The sequence below is a fragment of the Lynx rufus genome, unplaced genomic scaffold, assembly GCF_022079265.1.
Source record: "Lynx rufus isolate CCGP_SWC_20201006 ecotype Redwood Valley unplaced genomic scaffold, mLynRuf1.p SCAF_8, whole genome shotgun sequence".
NCBI lineage: Eukaryota > Metazoa > Chordata > Mammalia > Carnivora > Felidae > Lynx > Lynx rufus.
In genome coordinates this window covers 58,022,855-58,041,409 of record NW_025814896.1, presented here as the reverse complement: position 1 = coordinate 58,041,409, position 18,555 = coordinate 58,022,855, and the positions used below count along the sequence as shown (strand labels likewise).

The 18,555-nt window shown below is 42.2% G+C and overlaps 1 protein-coding gene across 4 annotated transcripts in view; it reads left to right on the top strand.

Annotated features, from left to right (window-relative positions):
- Positions 1-1,109: 1,109 nt before the first annotated feature.
- Positions 1,110-18,555, top strand: part of IL18R1 (interleukin 18 receptor 1) — a 35,412-nt gene continuing 17,966 nt past the window's right edge. Inside the window, exons 1-5 of one of the 4 annotated variants that reach the window (XM_047068207.1) lie at positions 1,110-1,671; positions 5,724-5,831; positions 6,956-7,041; positions 10,987-11,230; positions 15,066-15,231. In XM_047068207.1, coding sequence (XP_046924163.1) covers positions 6,984-7,041; positions 10,987-11,230; positions 15,066-15,231 — 468 coding nt within the window. In that variant the 5' untranslated portion in view covers positions 1,110-1,671; positions 5,724-5,831; positions 6,956-6,983. The remainder of the gene's footprint in view (positions 1,672-5,723; positions 5,832-6,955; positions 7,042-10,986; positions 11,231-15,065; positions 15,232-18,555) is intronic. The other 3 variants (XM_047068206.1, XM_047068204.1, XM_047068203.1) reach the window with 3 other exon arrangements.

Here is an 18,555-nt window from a genome sequence, read left to right as displayed (position 1 = left end):
CTTTTTATTCCATGGTTTTGCTGAACTCACCTATTATTTCCAGTAACTCTTTTGTGAATTTCAAAGGGTGATCATGAAATCGACCCTCTGTCAAAAACAGTAGTTTTATCTCTTCATTTCCAATCTGTTTGTCTTCTATTTTTATTTCTTTGCTTATTACAACAGGATTGTCCCAGATGAAAGATAACATCCTTATCTTGTTCCCCATCTTAGAAAAAAAAAAAAAAGCAAAGTGTTTCGGTATTAATGATGAAACTACCTACAGGTTTCTTATAGACATTCTTTATCAGATCAAGACTGTTCCTTTCTATTCTCAGTATTCCTAGTGTTATTTGAAGAAAGCCTGTTGAATTTTGTCAGATGCTTGTTCTTATTGCATTTGAGATAATTATATGATTATTCTCTTTTATTATATGATGAATTATTTTGACCGAGTAAAAAGGATGAAAACCATTGTCTCATTAAACGTTCTTCCTGTCAGCCATGGTTTCGTTCTTCACTTTTCTTGGAAAGACCCTACCACAGACCAGTCTAAAAATGTATCCTGAGTTCTACCACAGTAAAACAAAAAAACAAAAAATTAGGAGTACAAGTTCTCCTTTGCCCTTCTTTTGTTCTAAACAATCTAAAATTTCAGTTCAACACCTCTGACCCCTCTCCATTACTTCCCAGGAGAGAACCGCCCCCGCCCCAACCCCCAGCACAGGCAGAAGGCCTCGGCACAGATCTGAGGTTTCAGTGCTTCAGACAATGGCTTCCTCCTCACCTTGGATAACTTCTAGAAGCCGTCCTGTCATTTTGGAGCTGTTACTTGGCCTTTTTCCTGTCTACAGCCCCCACCCCTGGCTCCTTCCCCTTGACCACAGTCGGTGCCCCTCTGCCCCACGGGCGGGTTGACTTTACTCTGGTGCAAACCTTTCGGCGGCCTGTAGGGTGTGCAAATGCAGCACCGAGCGCCCAGGGCACTGCGGGTCCCTCGGCCACCGCCCACCGGCCGAGAGTTCCCGAGACCCGCCGCGACCCGCCGGGGACCGCAGCCGACCTCCGTGCAAGGGCGAGGCGGGATTTTCCAGCTGTGTGCAGTCGCCGCCGCGATCAAGCAGCTCCCGGAACTCAGAGGCGGGGCGCCCAGGTGGAGGAGCCCAAACCCCAAGAACGCTGGGAGGGGCGCCCCAGACAAGGAGCACTCCGGGGCCGGCACGCCTGCGCCAGGGCGTACCCCTCTCAGAGGAGCACCGCAGACTGGGAGGATTCCCCCCATCCCTTAGCCCCCCACTGGGAGCAAACCTCGACCAGGAGCATCTTCGATTGGAGCAACCCAGACCTGGAACACTCTGCGGGACCCAGCAGCGCCCCACTTCCAACACTGCAGACACTGGGCAGGGGCAGCGTCCCACCTACAGCCTTCGCGGCGGCTGCCGGACGCTTTTTCTTTCTTCTGCTTTTTTTTTGTACCCCCCCCCCTTTTTTTTTCCTCCAACCTTCTCTAGTTGCCTTATATCTTTAATCACACTTGCGGCTCCTCTCTTTCCTTTCGTGTTTCACAGCGCTGGGGAGGCGGCGATTGCAGTTTCTCACCTGCTGTTTGAACTCCTGCCTCTGTCGCCGAGGCCACCAGGGTGGAGGAGGGACGGCCGCCCCCGCGCCAGCCTCGGGGACTCCCCTCTGAAGGTAAGAAGCGGCGCCCGGATGCCATCCTCACCCCCTGCCCCCTCCCTTCTGCTGCCGGCCCGCCTGGCAAAGGGCGACCCACCCTCCTGGGGCCAGGATTCTGAAAACAAGATCAGCTTAGTATGTATGCCACTATGTGTACAGGTCTGCCTCCACTTAGGATGAGGGTAGTCCTGACAGACCCAGCCTAAGCTGAAAATATCTTAAGTCACTGGAACATGAATCTATTTCTTGAACATCATAGCTTAGCCCAGCCTACCTTGAAGGTGCTCAGAACACATACAGTAGCCTACAGCTGGGCAAAATCCTCTATCACAATGCCTCATTCATAATAAACTGTTGAGTATCTCATTCAGTTGATCGGATAGTGTGCTGAAAGTGAGAAACAGAATGGTTGCCTGGGTACAGAATGGTTGTAAGTGTATCTATTGTTCACCGTCGTGAACCCCTGGCCCACTAGGAGTTGGGACTAGAGAGGATCCTAGGGCGTAACACTAGCCTGGGGGAAGATACAGATTCAAGGTTCCAGATACGGTTTCCACGGAATGTGTATCTCTTTTTGCACCATCATAAATGAAAAAAAAAATCATAAGTGGAGTCACCGTATGTAAGGACTGTATATATATATATATATATATTCAGATATGTATATAAATATGGAGTATATATGTGCATGTGTCTGCATATACATGCACATATATATGCACACACACACACACACACACACAAATAGTTGATGAGACAGCATCATCAACTTTCCCTGATAGTATAATTTTAAAGGTTAAAACTTCCCCAATTTTTTTTTTCCTGAAAAAGTGAAAATGGCTAAAATATTTGGTAGTTTTCACTTATTAAGCTCTTGTCTGACATGGCGTAGAAAACTTTTAGATGCATTATTTTTATTTATTCTTCCTGTAGGCCAAATGAAGTAGGCACTATCATTATGCTTAATTAAAGGAGGAGAACCAAAGCACAGGGATGTTTAGTTATTTATCCAAGGGCATCCAGCTACTAAGTAATAGATCACAGATTCACAACAAAATTTCTCTGATTCCAAAATGTTTGCCTTTAATTCGAGGTGCCTCCAGGAGTGAGAGCAAATCGCCCTGCAGTTATGAGAAAAATTAATGACTGGGCAATCCCAGGCAGATATAGACACCTGAGGTGATTGTATGAATTTCACCCCCTTCCCCTGGTCTATTCTTGGGAACCTCCACCAACACTCATTTGGTGCTGTGCAACGCTGGGATCTGGGGCACACATCTCAACCCAAGGTCCTTGGATGGTTTGGGAGGGTGTAGATTTGGGAGAAGCTGGGTTTATGCAGGTTCTGGGATGGTATGACTGCTCCCCCCTCCCACCGGCACAAAAACGTATAAAGGCTCTGAGCAAGTGGTGTGGGAACATGGAAAGACAGGGTCTCTGGCCTCAGGGAAGTCCCAGGGAGCGGGGATGAATCAGGAGTAATGGGAATGCAGTGTGTACAAGTGTGCAGGTGTCTGGGGCACCAGCCGTTGGAGAGCTTCCTTGAGAAGGCAACCATTGAGCCAGGCTGTTAGAATTCAGGGAGCCGACAGTTAGAAGCAGGAAGGGTTCAAGTAGCAGGACTGGCACAGGCACAGGTGGAGGTGGGGGAAGCAGAAGGATCACAGCAGGTGTCTGTGGAAAAGACTATGAAATGGGAATGATTCTCCTGGCCCTGCACAGGGCAACCCTCGTTCAACATAAATGCTGCTTTCCTTGGAGTGGAAGCGTGGATGTGCACGCACGTGTGCACATGTGTGTGTTTTATGTCCAAGATCGCTTTTTCCTCTTTGCATTTGGTGGTTTTGTCATGTCGAAGGCTGAGTGAAACACTTAGGCATTGAACACTGTAGAGAAACAGTTATTTTAAAAATCACTGGTGTTAAGATTTTCATCAAGGCAGCTTATCTTAGGAGGTACTCAATTATGTTTTGCTAATGGGTAATTTTCACGGAAGCAATCTACATCTATTTATGTGGGTCAGTGTAACTTTCTACAATCTGGACCTATTCACCTGGTCCAGTCTCAGCTTCCTCAGCAGAAATTCTGTGAACTATTATTATTTTTTTCTAGAGAATGGTCACTTTGCTCAGGGTGGGGTTTATAAACAGGGCAGTTGGACAGAACCAGGGACTCAGGAATGAACATTCAGACACTCTGCAGGGGCCCTGGATAGTACTACGCTGGGTTCAGAGAGAACAGTTGGCTTGTGTCTGTATCCTCACTCTAAGTCCCACAATTTTTAGAAGAGAACCTTTTTCGTTTAGAGAAAACTTCGTTCCATGTGGTGATTTAGGGGAAGTTTGTGAGTATTCTTTGTGTGTGTATGTGTGTGTGTGCACATAGATAACTCACTTATATACACATACATATATATGCACAGGTACTTAATGTCTTAAATAATAAATATTATCGTTAAATGTGTATATTTGTGGTCTATTAAGTTTACTTCTCAGTATACAAATAAGCCCCTAGATTAGTGTCTTTCTACCTTGGCTGCATATTAGAATCACCCGGATGATGTTTAGCAATCAGGAAGCCTAGGCTGTACCTCAGGTGTCTGGGTGGGGACCCAGGCATTATTATTATCATTTTTTTTAAGCTCAAGGTAGACTTCACATTCACTGTTAAAACGTATTTTCCAAAATGTCATGATTTAAGAAGCATTTCAAAAGTAAGATTGTGCTGGTGTAACAGTGGATCAGGTGATCACCTAAGATGCCCAACTGTATATAGTTAATGAATCTACTGTGTGTGTTAATTCAGCAGATAATAAACAAACATAAAATAAAGTGTATCCGTTAGCGATAAGTGCTATGAATGGAAAAATAAAACACAACGGAAGAGGAGAGAGTGGTGTGTGTGTGTGTGTGTGTGTGTGTGTGTGTGTGCTTGCATATATTTGCACTTCCTGAGCAGTCATGCTGTTAGATTTCCACAGAGTGCTTGCACAGAGGGCCCATACTTATAACTACGCTGTCAACACATAGGAAAGGCAGGACTCTTTAATTAATTATTCATCTGATAAAGAGTAGGATGAGGGTTCAAATCCAGCCAGTCTGGCCCCAGAGGCCGTGCTCCAAAAACATACATATCGTCTTACATGAGAAGACGGCCATGGGGTTATTTTGTAATCAAATATATCTTATAAATTATAATTAGACTCATATCAAGGAATATATGTAGCAATTAAGATGATGGTAGCAAAGACATTTTTGTGACACAGGAAGGTGCTCATTTAATGAGTGGAAAATGCAGGATATGAAGCTTTTTTTTTTTTTTTTTTTTTTTTTAAATTTTTTTTTTTTTCAACGTTTATTTATTTTTGGGACAGAGAGAGACAGAGCATGAACGGGGGAGGGGCAGAGAGAGAGGGAGACACAGAACCAGAAACAGGCTCCAGGCTCTGAGCCATCAGCCCAGAGCCTGACGCGGGGCTCGAACTCACGGACCGCGAGATCGTGACCTGGCTGAAGTCGGACGCTTAACCGACTGCGCCACCCAGGCGCCCCGTGAAGCTTTTTAAACATAATCCTAATTAGTTGAAAAAATATGTAGAAAAAGCACAAGGAAACATGTTAAATTATTTTGCATATTGAGATTATTTTCTTCTTTTCAATCTTCATGTTATAGATGCCCCCTATTGGGCATATAATACTTTAGAAATCAGAAAAAAAAATTTTTTTTAAAGAAAGGAGAGAAGCAAGGAAGGAAAGCAAGAAGGAAGGAAGAAAGAAAGAAGAAAGAAATTCAAATATTATGGAAAGGCAAAAAAAAAAAAAATCAACATCACACATGGTACCAAATGTGACATTTCCAGAATAGCTTTTCTTTTGCAAATGAGTTCTATTATTTAATATCTTAATCTTTTAAATCCATAAAAGCACAACACAATTTTTATGTTTACATACACAGAGCAGTACAAATATCAGCTAATTTGTATACTGGGATCTTAACATGATTCATATTGAAACTCAGAGTTAACTCATCAGAATGCTAGATTATTTCTTAATAACTTTATCTCTCAGTAGACCTTGAAAATTAACAAAAACCAAAACCAAGAAAAAATAGCAGTGCCCTTTATAAGGCTGTGTCAACCTTCACCAGAGGAAACAACACGTTTCATTCTATCCAAGGTAAGAGAATAGATAGTTAATAATAAATATGTGTGTGTGAGTGTGGGTGGGGGATTGATTTCAAACCATAGAACCATAGAAATATTCTAATTTAGTTATTTTGAACACTTGGTACTTTCCATACCTACTTAACCCTTTACGTGACTGATTATTATCTCTTGGAAATTACATCAGATGCTTTGCTTTGTGATGTTATTCATAAAGATTGATGTAAATGGTCTGACTGCATAGCCCTTAAACTTCATCCAGGATTTGGACGTTAACTGTTTTTCTTCTTTTTTAAGTATGGGAGGTGCATGGCAGTTAATAAGAGAATTAGAGACTCGGCTGGAGATGCCAACCCAGGGGAAGAGCCCCGCTGCCCCCTTCCCCTGTCCTACTCTCTAAAATTGTAATTCACAGGACAAAAGATGGGTTAGAGTACGACTGAAATTCAACATAGATTTGAGTTCATTGACCCAATGTAGATTAGGCACTTGGAGTGTAGGAAACTTTTGCTTTGTCTCTGTTTCCCTAAAATAAACACATGTGGGCATGTGTGTATAGACACATGCGTGCACACATCCGTACACCTGTTCCTCCGGAATGAGCATTAGTCCTTACTATGTACTAAGCATTGTACGACTGTGTGCTGGGATGTTAGTGATATAGTAATGGACAAAACAGACTTAATTCCTAACTTATCAAGAACTTAGTTCTGATGAAGAAAGATGGATATTTAAAAATTCAAGCCACACATGAAGATCACAATGAGCATTTTGGTGTGATGAGAAGAAAAAGAACACGCACACACACACACACACACCCCTACATGAGTAGACCTGCCATACATATCTTGGCACTTCACAGAATGTTCTTTCATAGAATAGTAGATTTTCTGTACAGCAGACTCTCTTGTATTAGAAAATTGCATTATTAGGAATTTTTCCTGCCTTGAAATGTGATGAATTCTATATGGCTGAAAGTTCTGAGAACACTTGGTGACTCTATTAAGGGATATGGAAACTTACTGTGCTGATTTTTTTAGAGTTTGCATGCCAGAAGATGTTTTAAAATCTCCTTCATGAGACAGGTATACTTTTGTTTGCAAGTTTTGGCTGAACCCATCTTGCTCTGTTTTCCAGAGAAACCACTGGAAACAGAATCCTAAATATGCGTCATATAGAACTGCTCTTAACACTTTTGGCACTTATGTTTACAAGCACCTCAGGTAAGTAATTATAATCATTCATGGACATACTTCATTGGTAGTTGAGAGGGAAGAGCACGGTTTCACTTTTTTTTTTTTAATGTGGAGGTGGCTACTGAAAATGCTGAATTTATTAACATTAGTGGTTTTAAATTTTACTTTGAGAGTTACCAATTCGTGTCCCTGGCATAGAGAATAAAACGTTCATAGAAATGGAATCAAGTAAAGAATCATATGGGATTGCTGAAAAAGAAATATTTAATCCTCTGAATTTATGTAGAGAGAGCAGGATCGTGTGTGGAAACACATTACATTTGTCTGAGGTGAAACTCTGCTTTGTGTTATTGAAAACTGAAGAGTTCACACCCATCTTTATTGTTGATATTTAGCAAGTTTTATACACATTATTTTTCTGCCAACGCGGAGGCCAAGGTTCATCTTGTTATTTAGGTGATGAAGACAGTGAGGGGGAATACTTTACAGGTCTTGAGGGAAATATTCGAGTTAGAAGGAGTACCTAAGAAAGACTGTGTAGACTAGGGAAAACATGTAGTCTTTATATCAGATGGCAGATAGCAATTTTAACTGATTAGCAGTAGCAGTGATCACTTGGAAACTTATCGAGAATGATTCTGGGGTCTCATTAGGATCCTTTGGAGAAGAGACACATGACTGATAAGCAAGGTTCTCCTTATGCCTTGGAAGAGAAAGTGGGAATGCCAATACCGATTTGCCTTGACCTGTCATCTAGGAGAGGGAAGCATATTAGCCCATATCCCCAACTCTGAGAATTACTGCTGGAGAGAGAACAAATTGATACTTTCAAATAATTCCTGTCTAATATTTACTTAAAGTGGGTCCATTTTTATTGAGATCCATACAGTGCAATACTATCCAGATGTTGAAGGAGGTAGATCTGGTCCTCTTGATATGGAATCCTCTGTTAGAAACTGCTGACTGAAAAAGCAAGGTGCAGAAAAGCGTGCATCATGGGCACCTTGCTCTGTAGACATATACTAATAACTAACCTTGCTCCCAAATTACAATGAAACATGTTTCAGGCTCAGAAACAGCCAGACAGCCCATTCTGTAAGTTTACTAAGGTCCCTGCTCTTTGTCCTTTCAGAGAACCTTCATAAAGGCTTTAATCTAGGCAAGTATGACAGTATTCTACATGAGGTTTCATTTAACCTAGTAGAAGTTGAGTGACAGCATCCTATTTACTGTCCAAACTCAAGACAATTCCAAACACAGATATCATTCCAAAGGGTCTAGGTTGTTGACGCTGTTGGATTCTTACTCTCTGTTCATGTAAGAATGGGAGTGAGTACCTGCCTGGGCAGTCTGCACAGCTTGAATTCCAGTCATTTTTTTTCAAGCAAAAACCATTTCTTTTTTTTTTTTTAATGTTTATTCATTTTTGAAAGACAGAGAGAGACAGAGCAGAGATGGGGCAGAGAGAGAGAATGGGAGACACAGAATCTGAAGCACACTCCAGGCTCTGAGCTGTCAGCACAGAGCCCGACACGGGGCTCAAACTCACGAACCGCGAGATCATGACCTGAGCGGAAGTCAGACGTTCAACCAACTGAGCCACCCAGGCGCCCCCAAAAACCATTTCTAATCAACAAAGTCCTTAGTGTTAAGCATAGGATTAGGTAGCTGAAGCCATTAGTTGCCAGGAGAGTGTGAACTTCCAACTCCAACCATCTACCCCTGGAAAGAATGTAATCCAGGTTAGGGTTCTTCAAAGGATTACTACTCCCAAAAAGAAATGGTGGATATGTCTATCACAACACAGGCACAGATGTTTATGGAAGTTTCTGGTTTTTTTTAAAGACTGGCCAAAATCTGGAAATAATCCGTATGTTTAACACCACTAGAATGGCTAAATTATCATATACAAACACAACTGGATACGGCATGGATACTGCATAACTATGAGACAAAACAGATCACTGCTACATGCAGCAACATGGATGCCTATCATAGACATGATGATGTAAGAAAGAATCCAGGCACAGAAGAGCACATATTGTATGGCTTTATGTGTGTCGTACTTCTAAAACAGGAAAATAAATTACATCGTTTTGGACATACCATCCTTTCGGATGTCAATTGAAGCTAACACTAACACTTACACCTGTATCACACCTTCTACGTTAAAGGACCGAAATGTAAAATGGAGCTTCTATAACAACCACCAAACACAAGGTTGATGTTCAGTAACACTTGTACTTTGAGGTAGATTTGACATCCATGTTTTCAAAGAATGCGTCTACCATTTGAGCCACTTCCTCTTTACATTGTGGTTAACAACATCGAATTAAAACCAAACAACTGCTTTGAGAAATAGACCCTAAGTATGGAGGAGGCATTTTCTCCATGCCTTCCGCAAAGTGCTCTAGTTAATTTAAGGATTCTCATTCTCAAAATTCAGTTAATCCTGTTTGTGGGCATATAAATAAATTAGTGTGGGAACATGTGATGAAATATTACTCATTCACAAAAAAGAATGAGATCTTGCCATTTGTGACAACATGGATGGACCTAAAGGATATTATCCTAAGCGAAATAAGTCAGACAGAGAAAGACAAATACCATATAATTTCGCTTATATGTGGAATCTAAAAAACAAAACAAATGAGCAAACAAACAGATCCAGACTCTTGAATACAGAGAACAAATTGGTGGTTGCCCGAGGGAAGGTGGGGCGCTGAGTGAAATAGAAAAAGGGGATTACAACTTCCAGTTATAAAATAACTATGAAATAAACTATAACTTATAAATTAAACTATATAAAATTATACTAAAATATATAAAATATGTATTTCAATATATGATATATAAAATATTTATTTTAAACATAGAAAGTATTATTAAGCATAATTATTTCAATGTATGATATATAAAATATCTCTTTTAAGCACAGAAATAAACTATGATTTATAAAATAAAAATAAATAAGTCACGGGGATGGAAAGTACAGCATAGAAAGTATGGTCAATAATATTTTTAATAACATTGTATGGTGATGGTGGCCACAGTTACCATGGTGAATACTGAGTAACGTATAGAATTGTTGAATCAATATGTTGTGCACCTGATATTATTATATGTTAATTATACATCAATAAAGTAAAAGGGCACCCAGGAGCCACTGGAAAACAGGATATGGAAAGGGTCCATGAGGGCTGACTTTGAACTATCACAAATTCAAAAGGACGGGAATGATGACTCTGTTAGCTGACAGAATTAGATAAATTTCCAAAGCTAGAGTATCTGGGTTAGTTGGGAAAGCGGAAGGGAGGGAGGCAGGGAGAGAGAAAGAGACAGCTTGCAAAAGCACTCAAGGAGGGAAGTGACATATACCTGGATTTGGAGTGATATTATATTAATCAATTCTTGATGAACCACGTGGTAACCTGGAGAGATAATGAACTCACACACGCTCTAAGCTACATAGGAGCCCCTTAACCATCCCTCTCTGTCTGCCCAGGAAATGGTTAGGTAGGCTGGTTGAGAACAGGCGAGGTGACACTTCTGCTGAGGCAGATGATGAACTCTAAGGCCTCCAGGTTTCTGGTTTTATTTCTACGGAGACTCCCCAGCTAGGGGTGTTTGGGCGTAGATGTGGCAACATTGTGACTTCTGTGGCTTTCTTTACAAGGAAATTGTAATGTGTAGCGTTTTCTTTGAAAAGCTTACACTACATTTATCTGTCTTTCAGTTATGATAGGTTAAGTTTTGGTACCGTCCTGTTTGGGAAAATCTGTTGGAAACGTTGTCTTCCTTTACGTCCTGAAAGTGCCCTGATGTTGGAAAAATTGACCCTAAGATAAGAAAACCCACCAGACTGAGATTGCTTACAATTTTCTTACTAACCTGGCTTATTCTCCTAATGCATTAGGAAAGACAAAATTTACCTGTGTTTTTTTTTCCTTTTCCTTTGCTAATCTTATGAAGAAACATGTATTTCACGTCATAGCATCACTGCAGTGGAAGGGGAATTTTTCTATCTGAGATACTGCTCATCAGCATCTGAGCACGATAGTGAAAAAAACACCATAAAATGGTACAAGAGCAGTGGATCACATGGACGCATTGAGCTAAACTCAAGCAGTTCCCCCAGAATTACTTTGCACGATTATGTTTTGGAGTTTTGGCCAGTTGAGTTGGAGGACAGTGGATCTTACTTTTTCCAAATGGGGTGAGTATAGCTTCTCTTTGTGTTAGTATGTTTCGTAGCACCCCTAGACTTAGCTCAGCCGGTCACATATACAGCAGTCTGAAAGAATAATCCATGCATTTATTCCCCCCTACTCTTCTTCCAGCATGCGATCAATACTTCATGATTGGAAAATTAAGTTAAATATTGCCCTTGTGTCTATCTTCTTAGTGATCTTAACGAAAGATTCCCTTATCTTTCAGGGGATCTTTACCAAAGGTAAGTAGGTATCAGATGAAATTCATTTTAAAACTCAACTGTTCCTGTTGTCTAGAGTTGCTGGCCAAATGGACTAATTGGTGAAGCTCCATAATGAACATGCAGTGAAGGGGGTGGCCTCAGCTTCCTGGGTGATATCTGCAGGCTGAGGAGAGGGATTGGAATTGATACAGACACATCCTAGTTCAGTGTTTCGGGATCTGTTGGGGACAAGGTAGTAGTGTTCATGACGAGTGTGTGGGTTTTGCAGCCAATCACAAGCCTACAGCCAGGGGCAGGGGGAAAGGCAGCGCGGAAAGGGCTTTGCACAGCCTTCGCAGGCCAGACCACTCCAGTCTACGCCAGGACACTCCTCATCAAGAGTCATAAGTTCTATGAAATGAGAGCAACCGCTGTGTCAGTGATTATCACTGAGCTGGGTTCTCTTTATACATTATTTGGTGAGGTGGGAAGGAGTAACTCGGACAAGCAGGGCTCTATGTGATGGATTAGTAGTGTTGGTGACATAGTGTTCATCTGGCACATTTGTGATGTACTGTGCGTGCTAGCGTAGGTGCGTATGTGTATGTATGCTTCTATGGAGATGTGAGACGGACCTGTGGAAGATAGCTCAGGGTCAGGTGAGTCGTGGTAGATGTAGTCGATTTCTGGGGTGGGTCCCGATCATTGTCAACAGTGCTGTTGAGAGCGCAGTGAGATATCACCATGAAACCTTGTTATCGCTCCTGTGGTTTTACACAAAATGAGGTCATTTGGGTTTGTTTTTATGCATAGGAACTCCCAGGAGTCAGAGAGAACATTTGAGAATTCTTTCTGTTGTTTGTTTTGACCAGCAGTGGATTTTATGTGACCCTTTAAGAGAGATGATTCCAGAAATGGATCACAACTGGGTCTTCTCACACTAATGTAGAATGAATATTCACAAATGGTGGAAAAAAAGATCTCCTTAATCCTGACTGAATAAAGGCATGATTGAACGAAGCATTCCAGACTGGACAGAAGGAGCACATGGAGGGGAAGAGACAGTTACCTACAAATGTCGCTTGGAGACAGGGAGGGAAAGCATGAACTGTCTTTCTAATATGGAAGGTGGGGAACACAGCCTGGGTTAGGAAGGAAAATTGGAATAATCCAACAGATAGGCTGTCAGAGACATGTGGAGAACCAGGAAGAGGGTGCAAGAGGCCAGGAACAACGAGGTGACTCAGGAGCTGTGGTGACGAACATTAAAGGGTATTTGAGGCTGACGAATAACATGAGACAAAAGTGATGGTATGAGGAACGGCCTCGACAATCGTTTTGAAAATAAATGGGAACCCACACAGGTTGTTTGGACACCTAGAGGCATTGAAGATGGGGGCTTTTTCAAATATGGTGCACTGGTTTGCCTCAGAGGGGTGTGTGTGTGTGTGTGTGTGTGTGCATGTGTGTGCACATGCGTGAGTGAACCTTTGGAATTTTGTGTGGAATCCTTCAAAGACCAGATTCCATCCCTGGACTCCTCCTCCCCCCCCCCCATTAGAACCATAATCCTTTCATTTCTAGGGAGTCTTCTGCTAATAATCAAATGCTTCTGGAGACTGATACTTTAATCCTAAAGTCAGATAAAATGTTAAGGGGGAAAATCCACCAAGAAGGGAGGGGACACAGGAGAGAGGGGGTTTTCAGTGGTAGAGGGGAGGACATGAAGACAGAGGAAAAAAGCACATGCAAATCATGTCTCAATCATGTTCGGGATTGACAAACAGCAAGCTTGGCTTGGTAAGGGGCTTCAGAAGAATGGCCCAGAGCTTTTCAAGTCCCTTCCTGTGTGGCAGGAGTAGCTCCACAACCAGGAAGGGATGGCCTTGTATGAGAACACAGATGATCACAGCTTTGGGCCCATTGGCCTCAGCTTCACACCATCCTTTGAGTTCCTCTAGCAAGGCCAGCATCTGCCTGTTTTGGCACGCACAGTGCGGTGGCGGGGACACGGAAGCATTCCACCAGTCGGGACTTACTGTTAGGAATTGAGGATTGCAGAGGTAGAAAACAATATGGCCTGATAAGATGGAAATATGCATGCACTATCTTCCTCATAAGTGACGGGATAGAAATATCTGGAAATAGGTCTCTGTTCAGCTCAGTGGGGCTGAAGTAGGGGAAACAGTAGACACACTTGAGAAGAAGATGATACCAACGGGATTCCGAATCCATCTCAAGGGCCAGGTAGCTCTATTATGTTCCATGGCCATTGACCTACTGCTTTTAACCTTCAGGACAGCCTCTCAGCCCACCCATCACTTCCCTCCCAGTCCTGGTCAATCTTGTATGAATGCATACTCAAAGGAGGGGCCAGAGTCACATCGACTGTGAAAGCATAGTATTGGGCAGTGCAGTCCTGTCCTTGAGGGCCGAGCTGATGTGCGTTTGCATCCTGGCCCTGTTGCTACATGAAGTTTAGCTTTCTTATCACAAGTAAGGGAAATAGCCATCTCCATTGTACATATTCAGGACAATCCCTGGAACTCAGTGAGTGCTAGTCTTCCTCCCATGCTACCACAGACGTAAGAGTCGGGGCTGTAAGAGCCTGTGGTCGGTACAAGCGTGTCACACACACAGGACAATTTAACACACGTCTGTTGTATTTAGTATGTGGATCCCTGTAGTTCAGGTTAAACAAACATCAGGTTGCAAACATTTCCTTTCTTAGAAGCTCCTTTCTAGGGGCACCTGGGTGGCTCAGTCAGTTAAGTGTCCAACTCTTGATTTCAACTCAAGTCATGATCTCACAGGTTCATGGGTTCGAGCCCCATCAGGCTCTGCACTGATAGCGAGGAGTCTGCTTGGGATTCATTCTCTCTCTCTCTCTCTCTCTCTCTCCCTCTCTGTCTCTCTCTTTCTCTGTATCTCTGTCTCTCTCCCCCTCCCCTGCTCTCTCTATCTCTCTCAAAATAAGTAAACTTAAAAAAAAGGAGACCCTTTATAAAAACACGGTTAAAGTTGTTTCCTCTTCCAGATTACTAATTTCTAATCAGAAGGAACAACAACAATAAAACTATTCAAACTAACTTTTGCTCAGTAAGGCACATAACGTGCTACTACAGCTACGGTGAGGGCAGGCGCTCCAGACTTGGGTTTACTCAACAGTAAGAGAAAAGGATTGGAAGAAACAGCCCAGAGAAATATAAAACCTAATGCATATATACAAACTTCCAGAAAACAAATTCAGGAGTTTGTTTGTGGACCTCATGAAACCAATGCCACTGTCCCATCCTGGGTTAAGAATCTTTGAACTTGTCCATCTCCAAAGCTCACTGAAGTTTTAAACATTTCTGTCCTGGTATCTATAATATATGGTATGCAATAGGGTGTTTGTGTGTGTGGGTGTGGGTGTGGGTGTAGGGCCCCTCAGGTTCTTCTCTTTCCCCGCCCCTCGCCTCTGTCCCATGACAATTGTTACATTTCTTACTGCACAGGGCCAAAAGGGGGCAGGGTCTGGGCGTCAATGAATAAGTCTCTTTATACAATAATAAGGAAAGAATTTCATTGGCTACTGAAAGGTGGTATTTGCAAAGTCTGTGTACTAATAAAATATCTTTAAACCTTTATTTCATAGAAATGATACTCGTAAATGGAAATTAAATGTCATTGGAAGAAGTAAAGGCAGCTGTTTTGTTGAAAAACTACTAACTAGTAAAACTGTAGAAGTTCAGAAATCTTTGCACGTAGCCTGTAAACATGACTACTTTCAACCATTGGCCAATAGAACTTCACTGTATAAGGTAATGCTTTTAAAATATTTTAACTTAAGTCTTGAGGAAAGGGGCGCCTGGGTGGCTCAGTTAGTCACCGGCTCTCGTTTTCGGCTCAGGTCATGGTCTCATGGGTTCGTGAGTTCGAGCCACACAGCAGGCTCTGCACCACCAGTGCAGATTCTCTCTCTCTCCCTCTCTCTCTGCCCCTCCTGTGTGCTGCACACTCTCTCTCTCAAAATAAAGAAATAAACTTGGGGCGCCTGAGGGCGCAGTCGGTTAAGCGTCCGAGTTCAGCCAGGTCACGATCTCGCGGTCCGTGAGTTCGAGCCCCACGTCAGGCTCTGGGCTGATGGCTCGGAGCCTGGAGCCTGTTTCCGATTCTGTGTCTCCCTCTCTCTCTGCCCCTCCCCCGTTCATGCTCTGTCTCTCTCTGTCAAAAAAAAAAAAAAAAAAAAAAAAAAAAAAACCTTGAAAAAAAATTAAAAAAAAAAAAGAAGAAAGAAATAAACTTAAAAATAAAAGACTTGAGGAAACAAAGGACAAAATTCCAAAGTAAGAATCTGATGGCTGTGGAGCATTTTGGTCTCATCACATGCAGGTCGCATGGCCCCCCACCACACACACAGCTTAGCCGACCCCTCTGAGCCAGGTGCCAGGCGGGGTGGCTAAAATGAGCCCCTGCCCCATCCGAACTGTTCAGTGAACATAACACTTCCTTCTTCCTTGCCCTTCCTTCCTTGCCCTTCTGTTTTGGTAAATTGATTTTTTTTTCAACGTTTATTCATTTTTGGGACAGAGAGAGACAGAGCATGAACGGGGGAGGGGCAGAGAGAGAGGGAGACACAGAATCGGAAACAGGCTCCAGGCTCCGAGCCATCAGCCCAGAGCCTGACGCGGGGCTCGAACTCACGGACCGCGAGATCGTGACCTGGCTGAAGTCGGACGCTTAACTGACTGCGCCACCCAGGCGCCCCGGTCAATTGATTTTTAAGATTGCTAGATAGCTTAAGGATTTGCATTTTCTCTTGCCACGTATATTTACATTTTTAAATTCCATTGTATATACTTTCCCCCCTAAACATATGAGTTCCTTTTGTGAAATTGGAAGATGGAAAAATGGACAATGAAGTTAGCAGAACTCATTCATAATCCCACCAGCCAGAGACTTTAGGGTGTGTGTGTGTGTGTGCAAACATCTACTTTTATTTTTTATTTTTTAAATGTTTGTTCATTTATTTTGAGAAAGAGAAAGTGGGGGAGGGGCAGAAGGAGAGAGGGAGAGAGAGAATACCAAGCAGGCTCCATGCTGTCAGCACAGAGCCCGACTCAGGGCTCGAACTCATGAACTGTGAGATCATGAGCTGAGGCCAAAATCAAGAGTCGGAGGCTTAACTGACTGAGCCACCCAGGAGCCCCGACATCTACTTTTAAAAAGTGGTATTTTAAAAAAACCTTTTAAAAAATAAAAAGTGGTATTTTATGCCTGGATTTTTCCTTTATCCTCTACAAATTATGTTGTGATTATTCCCCTGTGTCTTTAAACATTCTTCCAAATCTGGGATTCCATTGTGCTTTATACTTGCATCTAATTAATCCCCTGGTATTAGACATTTGTTAGTTTCCTACTTTCCACTATTGTTTATAAGGCTAGAATAAATATCATTCCTGTAACTGTTAGGGTGTATGTACAATTTTATTGTTTAATCGCATCCCTAAAAGTAGCATAATTGGATCAATGGCCATGAGCACATTTACAGCTTTTGCTGTGCATTAGCTGGCTCCTCTCTGGGGAGCTGTGCTAGTTCAAAACGCTTTTTTCAACCACCACTACCACACCAAGAAGTCGTACCTTTAGAACATTTAGAAACATGACATGCAGAAGTTCTGTAATTTTTAGTGTTTTTTTTCCCCATTTCTTTTCTTAATAATAAATTAAACATTTTTATATCTTTATTGCATCTCAGTATTATTTCTTTTGTGGATTGCCTATGTTCTTCAGCTGGTATAACTTGAATTGTAGGAGCTCTTGTAGACAGTACTGTGGATATTATATATGCAGTCACATATGTGTTACATACAAATGTACAGTATGCACATGCATAATATACACATGCATAATATACATACATGCAGACACATAACACAAATTATATTATTTCTATAGGAGAACAAATGTGACTCTGTCATGGAAGTTGTTTTTTGTGTTTTTTTTACATTTTTATTTATTTTTGAGAGACAGATAGAGACAGAGCACAAGTCGGGGAGGGGCAGAGAGAGATGAAGACACAGAATCCGAACAGGCTCCAGGCTCTGAGCTGTCAGCACACAGCCCGAGGCGGGGCTCAAACTCACAAACTGTGAGATCATGACCTGAGACGAAGTCGGACGCTTAACGGACTGAGCCACTCAGGCGCCCCTGTCATGGAAGTTTTAATGAGCTGTATGGGAGAGTGATCCAGACAGAAGCCCTTGGGAAAGTTGAAGCCACAGATGATTTCCTAGAAACTTCTGTTTGCATATTTTGCTTGACCACTGTTTACTTGTGAGTTTTCAAGGAGAGCTCTTACCCACATGTTTTCCAAACGTCTGAGTTAGTCCTGAGTTCACTTGATTCTATTTCCTGTCAAGTGTGCAAATACTTGACAATACATATAAATTTGTAAGGTTCCATGCACTAGGTTTTAAGAAATGTCACCATGCGGATGTTTAAATGTAGAAAAGAGACCTATGAGAGGTTATTTTTAGCTAGATGATTAACCACTTCAATATTCTCAGCCTGTTTAGAGATTGTGGCGTACCTGAGGGGAGGAGAGCAAGGAAGCTAAATCAGTAAACAACTGATTAGAAGTAAAAACGAAGAGACATTGATATTTTAAAGTTCCTTCAAAAACACAGTTTGGGTTTATAAAAATTTGACATACACAGAAACAATTTACTGAGTTGAGGGACACATGTGGGTGCTTCACAAACCCATTCCTAGTGACCTCTGGGCCTGGCCCCAGTTGCTGCCGGCTTTGGCAGGTTCGAGAGAAGTATGTGCGCAGTACGTTCTTCTTGTTGGCGTTTGCAGGAACAGCATCACATAGTCAAGTTTAGCAGTGTCGTTCCTGTTCTCCGTATCTGGACCTTAGATTGCTTCAGAACCTTTTCTATGGGTGACCGATGGCTCGATTGAAGAAGGTGGCTTTTTTCCTATTATTCATTCCTGTGACCCGTATGGAAATTTGTGACGGAGAGACATGTTTGTGTGTGCCTACATATTTGAATATTCTTGATACATTTCTGATCAGTCCACTGTCTTCTGTGGAAGACATCAAGGGGGGGTGGGTAGTCAGTTAGGTACTCAGGTCT